The following is a 17,079-nucleotide window of genomic DNA, read 5'->3' on the forward strand; positions in this document are numbered from 1 at the left end:
CTTCTCAAGGGAAGTGAAACAATCACATGTAGTTTATTTCCTGCTATACATGTGTCACGCTTCTAAAATATGATACATACACTACAACAACAACAACAACAACAACAACAACAACAACAACAATAATAATAATAATAATAATAATAATAATAATAATAATAATTCTATCGTTTTTCCCAAATCTGTGGGTTCGCGGGTACAAACTATGTAGCACATGTGGATTTGACACTGTTTTACGGCAGGATGCCCTTCCTAATGCCAACCCCGTTTGGAGGAATGAAATCACTATTGCATGTTTCTGTGGTGGTTAGTTGTGTGGTGTGTTGTCTGAATATGAACAGGAGAATGTTGGGAAAAAGATAAACAACCAGTTCCCGAGACAGAAAAATTAATCAGACGCGATTAAAATCCCCAACCCGGTCGGGAAGTGAACCCAGGACCCACTGAACCAAAGGTCTCAACGCTGACCAATCATAAAGGAATCAGACAATAATAATAATAATAATAATAATAATAATAATAATAATAATAATAATAATAATAATAATAATAATAAGCTTTACGTCGCACCGACACAGATAGTCTTATGGCGACGATGGGACAGGGAAGTGGGAAAAAAGGGTCCATGCCTTCATTAAGGTGCAGCCTCAGGATCTGCCTGGTGTGAAAATGGAAAAGCACGGAAAACAATCTTCAAAGATGCCGACATTGGGTTTCGAACCCACTCTTTCCCAACTGCAAGCTGACAGCTACGTGCCCTAAACCAAGCGGCCACTCGCTCGGTACTACTACTACTACTACTACTACTACTACTAATAATAATAATAATAATAATAATAATAATAATAATTACATGTATTAGAAGTACGTTTAAAAAGACATCGAACTGTCGAATCTTTGCACCAAGTAGTTCTTTAAAATGTACTGACACCGTCTGAAGCCAAATGCCTCCACCGGCATACAATTATATTACCAAGAGCACCCTAACGCTACGAAAGCAACCAACAGCAAAAGAGCTGTTGAGGCTGATTCATATCTAAACTTCGGATATCTCTGATAATCGGCGTAGTGCATTAGTGATTGTGGTGGTGGTATGCAGTATGTGTGTACGCGCGGGCAATCAAGACCGGAAATCTGTTCTATGTGGGAGTTTATAGCTGAGTGCATGCTGAAGTTATTCAGGCTGCTATTTCAGTATTCTCCTGACGTGTGGTGCCCACGATGCCCGCTATTAGTGCCAGCATTCAATCTAAGAACTCCAGAAGATGTAACTTTTCTTTGTTGAGATCTAGTCAGAAAATCACTCACTCTGAACGGCTGAAAAAAAAACGGTATGCACATATCAACATAATAAGGCAAGCATCCCTTATGAATGTAAATAATTCAATGAAAGTTAAGGTCGAACAACAGAGCATATAGAGTAAAACTACAGAGTAGTGCTGTGATGCTAGAAGGGTGTGTACACCGCAGGCAAGAGCACTCTTTTATCAGAAGAGCGGACTGTACTTTCTTTCATTTGGCTCATCCCTCTCGACACGGCCCTCCGGCAACATTCTACCACAATACGGTATACTGGGAAGAGGCCTCGCTGCTTGAAAGTTTCTGGATGCTGAAAATGCAGTATAAAATATATCAATGGTGAAAGGAATGAAAGGGAAGGATTATAACTATAGGAACCTTAAAACATATCACGCAGACACATCAAGGTTGTTGAAACAATGTCTGTGGTCAAGGGCGCGCAACGTTCAGTCCGCCACCGATAATCTAATTTACGAAGAGCTGTGAACAACAAAGAAGAAGAAGAAAGCGTAAATGGAAAGTTAACGAAATCGATAATATTTTCTACTATTTAGGAACGTCTAGAATGAAGACAGGTGGGTAAAATAACCTTCTTTTCAATTTGTTTTATGTCGCACGGACACAGATAGGTCTTTGGCGACGATGGGATAGGAAGAACCTAGGAGTGGGAAGGAAGCTTGATGATGATGATGATGATGATGATGATGATGCTTGTTGTTTAAAGGGGCCTAACATCTAAGATCATCGGTCCTGGGGGAAGGAAGCGGCCGTGGCCTTAATTAAGGTACTGCCCTAGCATTCACCTGGTGTGAAAATGGGAAACAACGGAAAACCATTCTTAGGGTTGCCAACAGTGGGGTTCGAACCCACTATCTCCCGGATGCAAGCTCACAGCTGCGCGCACCTAATCGCACGGCCAACTCGCTCGGTGGTAAAATAACTGCATTTATATATGATACTTTTATGAACTGAATAACGACTACCTTATCGGTGCCAATAATGTAGGCAGAATATTACTTCACTGTCACTTGTCAATACATCATAATGAAATAATGGCTCTTACTTCCTACATTCATTACGCTGCTAGCTGTGCTTAAACCGAAACTTCTCCCTGGTACCTACCCTACCCTAACATAAACCAGGCATCTCACACACATTTTCGAACTTTCCATCATTCCGTACGGCATTCACACTATTACATTTCAGCGGATCGTGCAATTATAAATACCTTGGGACAATTTACTTCACGAGATTTTCCATTCATATTCAGTTTAGGGAAAAATCAGAATACTTTAATATCGCACAATATTTTAATCAAACCAAACCCCATGGCACAACAGCCCCGAAGAATCATAACCTACCAAGCGACCGCTGCTCAGCCCGAAGGCCTGCAGTTACGAGGTGTCGTGTGGTCAGCACGACGGATCCTTTCGGCCGTTATTCTTGGCTTCCTAAACCGGGGCCGCTATCTCACCGTCAGATACCTCCTTAATTGTAATCGCGTAGGCTGAGTGGACCTAGAATCAGCCCTCAGACCAAGGTAAAAATCCCTGACCTGGCCGGGAATCGAACCCGGAGTCTTCGGGAATGAGGCAGGCATGCAAACCTTACACCGCGGGGCCGGCACTTTTTTTTATGGCTGGCTGAAATTAAAATAAAAAGCTCTGGAAAGACTTCTTGCTCCAAACGTCTGAGAGATCAGATGAATGTTTTGCCTTATTTACGTTTTTGTAAGTCTCTAGAAATACTAACAAAAAACAAAAACAACTGATGAAGCGAATTAATTTAACATCATCGTACAAGTTTCTTCCGGTACCTAGTCGAAAAGTGGAGATATATAACATTATCTTGTCTGGCTCGTTCCCAAAAAATGTGATGAGTTTGTTAAATATATTTTACTTAGCTCCTTCCCATTTCTCAATTTTTAGAATTCTTGGAAGAATCCGGGTCCAAAATATCAAAAATTGCGTGTCATGAATCGAACCTAATTACATCACCGAAGTATTTAAAGTACTTTGAGTCACAATTTAACAATATTAAATATTCTATAATTAAAATTTGTTTATTTTTAATTTTTAAAATCTGGACGAAATTTAGAGAATGTGTAGGATCTTACCAGGCCGACAATCCAAGGAGCCTGATAGAAGACAAGGTGTAGGGAACATCCTGTGGCTATGGGAGTATCACTGTTATCGACGAGGACAGGTCGCGGGTCAGGTCAATGTCTGGCGCCCTCCACGATAACACACTTCACCACAAGTACATCGGAACTAACCGTACACCACCCTCCATTACCGAGTGCACGTGAAGCGAGCTGTCGACACGCGTTCCTCCACATGTACAGTCTCCACTCCACCCTGCTACTACCAACAGCAGGAAATTCTACTGTCTTGACCTTTAAACTTAATTAAATCCAACCACAAGAAATTGAATTAATTAAATGAAGACCGTCATGCAAACTGTATGTCTTTTTTAGTACGGACAACACCACTAAACACACACACTCACACATTTTCTGCTTCAAGAAAATAGCAGAAGAAAAGCTTACCTTACTCAAAACCGATATCCACTTTAGTTTAAAAAACCGTGTACCCACTTAGATCGTGTTGTTCCCATATAGAAATCATACAGAAGTATAAAAGATTTTCCGCCGCTGGACGAAATAATCAATATCCAAGCAGTTCTAAGAGTAAACCGACAGAGAGCACTAGCGCTCAACACAAGACACAAGTGGAGTAAAAATAGAATCCTCTATTTTAAAACTCACTCAAAACTTTTGATAATACTTACGGCTGTCTTTCTCCGACATGTTTAAGTCATAACTACAGCGCTAGTGCCGATAATACCCACTCAATCGCAACATAACACAGCACATTTCCAGACATAGCACGAGCAGCACACAAGAATGGGGCGTGGCGTGCCCATAATTCAATTCAAGCAGTTCGTCTGAGTCCCGTCGCGAGCGGTAGTAGTGACTAACGACAGAGCCATCTACGGAGAGTCCTGATCAACTTCACGAGCAAATGACATTTATCGAAATAAACAATAATTATTACTACCCTTCCAACATTATGCTCAATACTCAATTTATTAATCTAGCTGAATTGAATTCAAGAATTCAGCGAAACATTTTCCCTCTATTGATATAAAAGTAATTCAGTTACTTACTCATGCACTCAATCGTGAAATGAACATTAAATACAATTTCACCGGGCGAGTTGGCCGTGCGCGTAGAGGCGCGTGGCTGTGAGCTTGCATCCGGGAGATAGTAGGTTCGAATCCCACTATCGGCAGCCCTGAAGATGGTTTTCCGTGGTTTCCCATTTTCACACCAGGCAAATGCTGGGGCTGTACCTTAATTAAGGCCACGGCCGCTTCCTTCCAACTCCTAGGCCTTTCCTATCCCATCGTCGCCATAAGACCTATCTGTGTCGGTGCGACGTAAAGCCCCTAGCAAAAAAAAAATACAATTTCGATGGTATAATGTATTGCGTGCTGTAGCGAGAAATTAATCAGGATTCATTTAACGATCGAAACGGCAAACAACATGTAATTTCTATTCGAAACAATAATTTGTGAGCAGGACATAGGGTGTTGTTATGAGTCTATTATGTTTCCAAGAACTTAACAAAAGACCGATTATATGATACGCTGTCATATCGCTATCATAAGCCAAGTCTCCGGGTGTGTTTCAGGATTGGTGGGGCGAGGACCGCGATAGTTCAAGCAGAATGGGGAGAAGGACAGATTCCAATCACTGGCGGGATGCAATGAGATTTCAATCCAATTACTCGCGGACATTACGCTCATCCACGTGCTACGAGTAACGACATACAGTACACGTGAGACTATATTCTCTTCTGCTTACTGTACATAGGCTTGGTGTGTAGCACAGCTGCTTAGCTATTAAGGACTGTGGGCTCAAACCTCAGAAGAGTCATTAATCCTACTATCCTCTTTTATGATTTTCGGAAGACGCCGAGGTGCCCCAAGTCTGTCCCTAGGAGTTATTTTACGTGCCGACAGAAGACACCATCATATACAACTGGGCTGAGATGGAATCGAACCCCCAACTTGGGCTCAGAAGGCCAACACTACACAGTCGGAGCCGCTCAGCCAGGCATCTCCGTAGTCCGTTGAATTTAAGAGTGTATGAATACCAGCACCGTGATGTAGGGTAACGTGCCCGCCTTGATTGTTGGCTTGTCCAGTGATTGCAATTCTGGAACAAGATTTACTCAGTCTCATGAAACCAAGTCAGTTGCACTTTTTGCTTGTGGTTTAATGTTGCACTAACAAATCGAAGGTTATCGGCTAGAAATGGGAAGAGAGCAGCCGTGGACTTAATTAAGGTGCAAGTTCAACTTCAGTGCTTCCAAAGGTGGGGTTCGAACAAACCATCACCTGAATGCAAGCTCACAGTAAATGAAGAGCTGTTGATAGGAGAGGTAGTGGAGCCGGTGAAGAAGTCAAGCTTATGGCTGAGGATGTCGTTATGTTGACCAAGTGGAACTTCAGTCTTCTTCTTCTTTCGCTACCGCTTTTTCCCCACACCTGTGGAGTCGCTGGTGGGAACTGAGTAGCACATGTGGATTTGGCCCTGTTTTACATCCCGATGCCCTTCCTGACGCCAACCCTATATGGAGGGATGTAATCACTATTGTGTGTTTCTGTGGTGGTTGGTAGTGTGGTATGTTGTCTGAATATTATGAGGACAGTGTTGGGACGGTCACATGCATCCAGTCCTCGAGCGATAAGAATTAATCAGAAGCGATTAAAATAACCGACCCGGCCGGGAATCGAACCCATGACCCTCTGAACCGAAGGCCAGTACGCTGACCATTCAGCCAACGAGTCGGACCAAGTGGAACTCCATTATCTGCAAACAATTTTGCCGGGCAACAGTCATCTTGGCAGCCAAGGACCTGTTTGCTTTCTGTTAAAAGAGTCAACATAGATTTACTGGCAAGTTAAATTACTCTTCTAAATGGAAATCTCCAGACCTCCTTAGGACAATGTAGGACAATTTTAAACATGCCATTAATAGCGTTATTGGTTTAATGCCCCACTAACTACTTCTATGGATCACAGGGACGTCGAAGTGCCGAAATTTTGTCTCACAGGAAATCTTATGCGCACCATTATCTCGAGTGACACGAGTTAGGTGTATTTGAACACTTAGTCAACGTGCGCGCCTAACATACGAGTTTTTTAATAATAATAATAATAATAATAATAATAATAATAATAATAATAATAATAATAATAATAATAATAATAATATTTTATATCCGACTAGATATTTTTTGGTGGTCCTAGACGCTGAGGTGTTCAGCCTCTTGTCGGGAGATTTACTGATTTACTGACGCGTACGACTACAGAAACCGCAAAAGTAGTTACTGGGACTAGAAATAACCAATAACTATTTATATAAGTCCACCTCTGTGGTGTAGTGGTTAGCGTGATTAGTTGCCACCCCCGGAGGCCCGGGTTCGATTCCCGGCTCTGCCACGAAATTTGAAAAGTGGTACGAGGGCTGGAACGGGGTCCACTCAGCCTCGGGAGGTCAACTGAGTAGAGGTGGGTTCGATTCCCACCTCAGCCATCCTGGAAGTGGTTTTCCGTGGTTTCCCACTTCTCCTCCAGGCGAATGCCGGGATGGTACCTAACTTAAGGCCACGGCCGCTTCCTTCCCTCTTCCTTGCCTATCCCTTCCAATCTTCCCATCCCTCCACAAGGCCCCTGTTCAGCATAGCAGGTGAGGCCGCCTGGGCGAGGTACTGGTCATACTCCCCAGTTGTATCCCCCGACCAAGAGTCTGAAGCTCCAGGACACTGCCCTTGAGGCGGTAGAGGTGGGATCCCTCGCTAAGTCCGAGGGAAAAACCGAACCTGGAGGGTAAACAGATGATGATGATGATGATGATGACTATTTATATAATAATAATAATAATAATAATAATAATAATAATAATAATAATAATAATAATAATAATACCAAGTTGGGTTCAGAAGGCCAGCGCTCTGTCACTTGAGGTACTGTATCTTAATTAAGACCACGGCCGCTTCCTTCCCACTCATGGCCCTTTCCTATCCCATCGTCGCCGTAAGACCTGTTTGTGTCGATTCGACGTATATCTCAATATATGCGACATATGCGATATCTGAAGTTGTGCCCTATCAATCTCCCTTTTCTCGTGGTCAAATTGAGCCAAATCGTACTCCTCTCACCAGTTTCATTTTATCATCATTTGTGGTCCGATTTACCCATAAAGCCTTCAAAATTCTCCTATAACACATTACTTCTAAGTTTCACATCTTCGTTTTAAGTGAATAAATTTATTCCCTCAGAAGCGCTATCCTAGTATTGTCCTTGTTTGATGACCAAGTAACAATATTAAAATACTCCTTGTAAGAATTCATTCCCTGTTAGTGGGGCGGAGAGGCAAACGCATTTCCTAATCTGATCTTCGTGCATCATATCACTTTATTTTGAGAAATTCCAATACTGTGGTTTAATATACCATAGTCGACCTAGTCGACTTTTAATTACATATAGTGTGTACAGTCGAATGGTTTGCGTTGAGACCTTTAGTTCAGAACGAGCCGCGTTCGATTCCCAGCCAGGTCGGAATTTTAATCGCGTTTGATTAATTCTTCTCGCTCGGGGACTGGGTGTTAGTGTTTATTCCTATATTCTACTCTTCAAATTCAGACAATACACCACAGTACCAATCACCACAGAAACACGCAATAATGATTTCATTCCTCCACCTAGGGTTGTCATCAGGAAAAGCATCCGGCCATAAAACAGGATCAAATCCGCAAGTGCGACACGGTTAGTACCCACAACCCCACAGGTGTGGGAAAAGCACTACGCGAAACAGAAGAAGACGTATTTACAGTCAGTTATGTCTTTTTTTATTGGCTAGAATACATTTGTTATCATTAACCTTCTTCAGTCTCTTCTGGTTCGGTGTGGAAAGCAACGGGTAACTACCTCACTCCTCATTTTCTTTGGTAAACATCTTCAGTGAAGCTTAGGCTATCAATGATTGTCAATGGCTGAGCGGCTAGGGATCCAAACAGCCTTTGCGCTGAGGTCGCAAAGTACATACATACATACATGCATACTTACATACATACATACATACATACATACATACATACATACATACATACATACATACATACATACATACATACATATGATCATATCGTATTCCTCCCACAAGATTGTATTATTTACAAACTTCACCTGACCTGTAAACTCATGCTTGCCAAATTGCACATTCGGAAACGTTATGGAAGTAAAACATGAAGAGACTGTTTAATGGCCCTCCCCCCCCTCCCCCCTTCCCCCCCCGTACCTCCCTATAACCGTTTAACTTACAGTATGGCAGGCTGTTTCGAGATCGACTTAACGCTAATTGCTACTTTGTCTTGAAACATAACATGCTCTCACTCATAATCCCTGTCGCTATGCAATTTAGTGACTGCTGATTTGAAATAACAGTGAACGTTCGTCTTTAATACCTTTAACAGATGCACAAACATTTTGCGATACATCAAACTTCAAACCTAATAATGCTTTTCCAAACCAACAGCGCTCTATAATTAACTCCGGAATACGAAATAATATTATCAGCGAAGCTCACATCTGGTTCGCACGCTGAAGGTTCCGTACATGGCGTCAATTACAAGCATGCAACCCACAGATATTTATGGGAGCAGACATAACAATATAAATTATATTACATAAATGATTCTGTCACGTAGGATTAGAATTTAACTAATATCAACTTCAAATGATTAATACAATTTATATCCGGTGGATAAAATTGCAAACGGAAATAAATTATTGGCGTAATTTTCTAGCAATTTGGGTATCGACTGTAAGTCTACAGAATGTATTATTGCAGATGTTCTATTCGTAGAATGTAGCAGTCTCGTCCTATTTGCTGAGAACATAACAAGAGTGTCCCTGAATCATTTGATGGGATTAGATTATTTATCACGAAGAGAGTTACTATAACGTTCCACACACTCACACACGATATGCTGTCAGTTGATATTAATTTTATTCACATATATTCACAAATTAACACACACATAATCACGGTATGAAACACTTCACTTCGAGAATATCAACAAAGCCGCCATTATTAAAAACAACTGCCAACACTTCAATATGGAGGTTACAACTTTGAAACCCAGTTGAAAACAGCAGACTGCGTATTCCAATATGGAGACTGCAAATATTGCATGTCAGCCCGGGATATATACTTGCTGCAGCATAATTCTACTAAACAACAACTAACTAACTTTTACCGTCAAGATCGTCCCCTTATATATGTGCCTGGCCAGGCATCTAGAAAGTTACATTACAAAATATATTTTCGTGAAAATTCTAGAGTGCGTAATAGGGCCTACACAGTTTACAATGGATGGAATATTCTCAATCGTTCTCGTCATCTATTACCATTCTGGAAGTTCAGTGTGATTCACAATTATGGATTACAATTTATATAGGCTATACCGGTAAGAATAAATTAATTTAATTTACAGGTATTTACATTAACGGAACTGATACCAATGTCTATATACAACACAAGTTTCATGACATAACCTCACACACAATACGATCATTCAACTACATAAACAATAATAATACTAAATGGATGTAGATCACTTCATAGCTATACATACAAGCAATAATAATAACAACCACAATCGTAAAATAATAATAATAATAATAATAATAATAATAATAATAATAATAATAATAATAATAATAATAAAACTCGAGGTCGATATCTGCGTAAGTTACCCATGGGTGAGAGAATATTGTTTTCAAGTTATCCCTGTTCATCGCATTTGCGTCAACTACTACATTAATTACAGATGACACACTAGGGACTAAGAAATTATTCAGCATTTCAAACAGGTTTATGAAATACTTAGTATGAAAGAAAAAGAAACACATCAGAGAAAGAATAGTAATAATTGTATGTTTATATTGCTGCTTTTCCGGGTCAGAATAACATTATCTTTTGAGAATATGTCGTGTGGTGGAAATAATAATAATAATAATAATAATAATAATAATAATAATAATAATAATAATAATCATCATCATCATCATCATCATTAAAGCGTGTTGCCTCCGAAGAGGCCAGATGCAGGTCTTTCGCCTTGAAGCCATCTAGGCGACCTACGCGTCTATATTAGGATGCGGCCCTATCTGTGATGAATTCTAATGATGAAGAAGACACACACACACCTAGCCCCGATCAATCGGAATTAACCAACGACGGTTAAAATCCTCGATCCGACCGGGAATCGAACTCGGGACACCCTGGGCCAAAGGCCAACATGATAACCATTTAGCCATGGAGCCAGTAATAATAATAATAATAATAATAATAATAATAATAATAATAATAATAATAATAATAATAATAATAATTTGCGTCTCACTAGCGACCTTTTACAGTATTCGAAGACTCCGAGGTGGCGGTATTTTGTACCAAGGGAGGTTTCTTACATGCCAGTAAATCTGTCGTCGACATGAGGCTGATGTATTTGGGCAACTTCAACCACCACCGGACCGAGACAGGATCGAATCTGCTTAGTTGCGCTCAGAATTCTAGCGCTCTACCGTCTGAGCTACTCAGCTCGGCGTGAAAAAGACAAAGACTTCGCGAAGACTTGGCTCCATTTCCTCAGAAGTGAACCATGACCGACGACAACTGTTCTAATAATGTGCCGAAATGTTTAAATTAATTACTCGTTGTTCCATTGATAAAATGGTCAACAGGTGATTCCAAGAAGTGGTCATTTCGCAAATTTTATTCGATAAATTTGGAGCGCATATTATCCGCATAGTAACAATAATGAAAATTTACCCGGCAGTTTGTATTCTTTAGCCAGAAGACACTAACTGAGAAACGCCAGAAATTTCATTGGCTGACAAGTGAACTGTAAATAAGTAGACGAAGTCTACAGATAATCGTTAAAATCATCGTGATGACCATTATTCGGCTCAAGAGTTAATACTGTTATTGGCTAACTTCTTTTACGGTTTACCTTTAAGCTTTTGTACATGAGCAAGAACACTACATGATTTTGTTATTAAACGAATACAACGAATATGTAGGGATATTTCATAATGAATAGTTCGACTCGGTTGAACTGTCAGCGTAGTGGCCTTCGGTTCAGAGGGTCCCGGGTTCGATTCCCGGCCGGGTCGGAGGATTTTAACCTTTTAACCAATGGCACGGGGGCTGGGTGTATGTGTTGTCTTCATCATTTCATCCACATCACGGCGCGCAGGTCGCCTATGGGGGTCAAATAGAAAGACCTGCACCTGGCGAGCCGAACCCGTCCTGGGATATCCCGGCACTGAAAGCCATACGACATTTCATTTCATTTCATTTCATTTCATTTCATTTCATAATGAATATATAGTTAAATGAAACAGTTATTATAAAATCTATACATAAGTAACATAATTTCCGTTAGAACTGATGCCAGATAAACTAACACGTTCACCTAGCTCCTCTAAGTAGAACTTCAAGTTAAATTTTGAACAGCTAATCTGAGTCACCACTGGCTTTCTGAGCCCATATTTGCGTGTTAGGACCCAGCTAAGTCCGGTGGTATTTGGAGGTGCTCAAATACGACGGACTCGTGTCGATGGATATAAGTGCCATATGGAATAACTCCTTTTGGACAAAGTCCTAGCGTCTCGGCTTCTCCAGAAAACGTAGAAGAATTCCGTGGGACGTGGAACCAACATTATTACAGTTTAGACACTGATCACGTTTATCTAGTTCTATGACAGAACATTGATATAAATTTAAGAAAACAGATCACGTTCATCATGTCCTTTAAAATAAAATTCAGAGTAAATTAAGTTAAACCTGGTCACGGGTAAAATAAAAAAAATGGTTACGTTAACCTGGTTCTGCGCTCTCAAGCCGGTCATAAGCCACGGGCAGATTTAGCAACACCGCCTCGCAAAGCCCTTCTGAAATCGGCTGCGAAGCGATCTGATTGGCTAACTTCAGCAACTGATAAAGTGACAACGGTGCGATATATCGACGTATGTTTTCAAATTACTTATCAGTATGGCCAACGCTCTAACACCCATATACCCGGTTCACGTTATTTCCGACCACTCTGTATTTATTGTAACTATGAGATTGAAAATATACAGTATAATCAAAGCAGATTTAATTTTCCGCTGGCCAGAACAGTGGGACGTAAAAGATTCCCTTCTTTGGGCTAAAGGGGACGGAGTTCCCCATGAATTAACATGGAACTCATTTATGTTGCAGGCTAAACGAACCTCATGGCTATATGGCTATCTAGAACTGAAGAATTCTTATCTAAATTTATCAACGTCCATGTGTGAGAATTGAACATGCTTTCACTATCTTGGCTGGTCAGCCCCTTCTGTAAACAACGTCACGTACCATGTATTTCATTTATCAATCTTGGAAGGACAGAAACTTTCTTATTCGACCATTGCACCGCATCGTTCAAGATCAGGTCACAAATTAAATGTTTCCATCTTCTTGGTACGGTATCAGGTCACGTTTATATCTACACCATCCTTTTCATCCAGAGTGCACTAAAAGTTAAGTTCAATAAAAGTTGGGGGAGGGAACCAGGAAGATAAAGCTCTCATGTTTTAGATACTGCAGATGGTTCCAATTCTTCCGTACTCTGCAAAGTAAACAGGTCAAGGAAAGATCGACTCTCATTTTCCCACTAGATGGCAAAGCGGGCGAACTGGATTAGAACACGCTCATCCCGTCTTCTGCCATGATTCAGAGGGCCAGGAGTTCTATTTCAAATCCTTCAACTAGATAATCCAGAGCTTTGCATTTATTACAGCAGAAACTCTTTTCCGCGGTGCATATTCCTCATGATTAGAGATGGGAATTATAGGCACGAATAGGTTAGAATGCAAAGTATTTGAACAAGGTGCAAGTATCATCGAGCCGCTCAACAACTGTGTAAGATGAGTTGCATAAACTTTAGGGGTTCTGATAGTTCAGATCGCTAATATTTATGCAAATCTAATTGCAGGACCGTCGTGCGGGTAGAAAACATTTGCGCCTAGTTCAAACACTTTGAATTCTAACCTATTCGTGCCTATTATTCCCATCTCTACTCATGATTATCCCTGAGAAAATAAATATGTGATGAAAAGGAGAAAATAAATAATTCTTTCTACTTGGCCTAGTTACTTCTGGCATTCAGATAAAAGATGGCTTAATAGAAAAGCACGTTAGTGGCAAAACAAGACAAAAGATACTGGCAGCAAGAAAGCCAAAACTCATTAACCCTAAGTGATATGATGATGGTGTATTGAACCCTCGGTCCGTGAACAACATAGTGCTGCCATCTGTATTCCGGGTGGTTGTAACTTAATGTGCATCATTTTAAGAGTATATTCTTATTTGAATTCTACATTGATTTAACACAACATAAGTTTACCATACAGAGAAGTCTAAAAACCGACACATTTGACGATGACTGATGTAATAGAACATGCCGGAATAGGGCTATAAATATCATACAGCACACGCCATTTAATTGTATCTTACTGGAAAATGACAACAAAAGATCAGGTTTTGTGAGTTTCTAACCTGAACTTTGGGTACCAGTGAATGTTTGACGGACGCAACAGTGACGGTATGACACCTACGTGAACCAAACCGCATGGCCATTTGCTCGGTCAATCCAGCTATATAGACACCGTTTATATAATGCCATGTGTAGTGTGTTTATCACTGCTCTATTCTAGCATTCCCTATCACAGAAATCGTCCTTAAAAGATCCTAACTTTCGTTTCGTCTGATGTCTGTCTCATAAATTATTTGAATTTACACTAGGGTATATTCAGTTAAAGGTGAAATCAATTAAACGTAATATTCATAGAATGAGACACAATAAGTGGCCACAACCCAGTATACGGATGATCTGTCGCATAGGGTCATATGGCATATTGTCGACAGTTTCGTCATAAATTCTACCTGATTTGTTCCGGTAGGAGTTACGTAGCTTTAGACGGGGGTAGAAGCTGTGTCGGAAGCGGTCGAAGTATATTAGCCTTTTATTTTCGTAGAGGTAAGTAAACAAGTAATTTAAAGATGGGAAACAACAGGATTAATCTATTAATAAATATTAATTGATCGAGCAAGTTGGCTACGCGGTTAGGGTGTGCGCAGCTGTGAGCTTGAATTCGGGAGACAGTGGGTTTGAACCCACCGTCGGTGTGACGTAAAGCAATTGTAAAAAAAAAAAAAACTAGCAAAAATAACGTTGAATAATGTATATCCAGTACGTGGTGATCTACCTTCATTAACGTGCGGACAAAGGCATTGGTCATTGTTCATCTGTTTTCGTGACAGTACATAATTTATTATTATTATTATTATTATTATTATTATTATTATTATTATTAACTACGGAGATGAAAGTGTGTGGTTCCATTAAAAATTTGCTTTACAGTGCACTTTGTTGCCTAGTATGGGCTATAATAAATTTCTTACTTTCATTATCTGCCTCAGTCTCATCCTTCGGTTTGACAATATTGAAGCGACCGAGGTATGAGCGATGCTAGTAATGCTATTGCTTTTGTTGGTTACTACCCCGAAAATCGAGGAAAATGATAGCACGGCGTAATTATAACGACTATACACACCCTCATTCAGAATTCTAGGCCCAATTAGAAGTAACTACGGATACATACACCATAGAATACACTACGGCAGCACAAATCTTGAAATAAAATTCACACATTCATGAGCATAAACGTTCTAAGAGGCTGTTCATCATGATCAAGTACGTAAATAAATATCATCATCATCATCATCATCATCATCGTCATCATCATACCCGCCTCCACGGTTAAATGGTTAGCGTGCTGGCCGTTAGTCAAATGGGTCCCACGTTCAATTCCCGGTCGGTTCGGGGATTAACCTTCACTGGTTAATTCCGATGGCTCGGGGACTGGATGGGTGTGCCGTCAATATGATTAGAATTCATCACAGACAGGACCCCATCCTCACAGATGCAGGTCACCTGTATTTATGTATTTTATTTATTCATTTATTTATATTTTATTTTCATTCATTCATTCATTAATATCATTTTTGTCTTTATGGACAGTGTATGAACTCTAATATCTCACGATGACACAATTTTCACTTCTTTCCCTTCTTCCTCTTCTCTTCCCAAAATCCCTTCATCCTTTGGCTGTGCTCCTGTTTCCTTTGTTCCGTCCACAATGTTCCTGTCTTATTCTTCTCGTGTACTATAAATTTTGTATTCCTAATTTTGTTTCTGATTTATTTTCTGTCTCCTATCATTTGCCTGTTGATCCCCACCTGCCGTAAGTCTTCCTCTATTTCATGATACCCATTTGTTTTCTTGCTTGAACTGATTACTACATCAAAGATTTTCCTTGTAAGTCTGTTGTTGTCCATTCTCTGTATGTGCCCATAGAAAATTAATCTGCATTTCCTGTTCATGTCTGTGAGTTTGTCAGTGTGCTGGTAGAGCTCTCCGGTAGGTCGTTTCATCCATATGCCATCTCTGTGTATTGGTCCAAATATTTTTCTGAGAATATTATGTTCGATGTTTTCTGTCTATATGATGCCGGGTGGTCGTTTCTTATGCTTCTGGTTATACGACTGTTTTGTAGTGTCTAAAATTACCCTGTCTTAATATGGTTTTCTTATTATAATGTGATCATGTGAGTTTGTATGCTTTCTGGAGTTTTCCGTTCGTTCTATGTTAGACGCCTTGTTTGATCCTCCTATTTGTATGTATTCATCTAAATATTTAAATTTTTCCACTCTTTCTACGGATCCATATACAGTATGCATGGTGTGCACATTAATATTCTGTCATTCCACGTATTGGGTCCTTTTGGCAGTTATTTATTTATTTATTTATTTATTTATTTATTTATTTATTTATTTAATTTATTAATTTATGTGTGTTTTTATAAAGTGGGTTCTTGGCCCTCTCTTACACTTAACTACATACACATTTTAGACTTTTACAACATTAATTTAAAATATGGTAATCAGTTACGGTTTATGAGATAAGACGAGTAACAATAATACAATTAATTGATCGCTACTGATGAAAAATTATGGGATAAACAGAGAGTGGACAATAACATAAATAATATATCAAAGTAATAACTAAAGAATACATGTACTAACTAGCTTAAAGGAAGACATTTTCAAATATGAGGCAAAATAAATTAACCGAATATTAAGTTACTATGTTGCAATTTGAGTTCACTAAAAATCATGTTACTATGGTTTTTTCTAGGAACAGTGCTCAGTCTTAAATGAGAAGAGTAAAAAAAAACAACGTAAATGCACGCGTCAATTCGAATAAGCTGCACCAGACAGGCCTCTCCGGAGGCCACAGGCCATTATTATTATTATTATTATTATTATTATTATTATTATTATTATTATTATCATCATCATAATCGTAGTCACCAGCAGCAACAGCAGCAGTACATGAAAGTAATGATAATTGTTTGTTTAACAACCTATCAAATGCTGTAAGTGCTAAAAAAAGGCCGGGTACCGAGCTCGATAGCTTCAGTCGCTTAAGTGCGGCCAGTATCCAGTATTCGGGATATAGTGGGTTCGAACCCCACTGTCGTCAGCCCTGAAGATGGTTTTCCGTGGTTTCCCCCATTTTCACACCAAGCAAATGCTGGGGCTGTACCTTAATT

General features: G+C 39.8%; 1 protein-coding gene across 12 annotated transcripts in view; it reads right to left on the reverse strand.

Moving 5' to 3' along the window:
• Nucleotides 1–17,079, reverse strand: part of LOC136876182 (coiled-coil domain-containing protein AGAP005037) — a 1,087,707-nt gene that overhangs the window by 822,649 nt on the left and 247,979 nt on the right. The window contains exon 1 of one of the 12 annotated variants that reach the window (XM_067149916.2): nucleotides 4,090–4,240. The exons of 9 other annotated variants lie outside the window; for them this stretch is intronic. In XM_067149916.2, coding sequence (XP_067006017.2) covers nucleotides 4,090–4,108 — 19 coding nt within the window. In that variant the 5' untranslated portion in view covers nucleotides 4,109–4,240. Of the gene's footprint in view, nucleotides 1–3,415; nucleotides 3,633–3,847; nucleotides 3,976–4,089; nucleotides 4,241–17,079 lie in introns of those variants that run through there. 2 more of the 12 variants (XM_067149919.2, XM_067149914.2) reach the window with 2 other exon arrangements.

Source organism: Anabrus simplex, chromosome 6, assembly GCF_040414725.1.
Source record: "Anabrus simplex isolate iqAnaSimp1 chromosome 6, ASM4041472v1, whole genome shotgun sequence".
In the NCBI taxonomy this organism is placed as follows: Eukaryota; Metazoa; Arthropoda; class Insecta; order Orthoptera; family Tettigoniidae; genus Anabrus; species Anabrus simplex.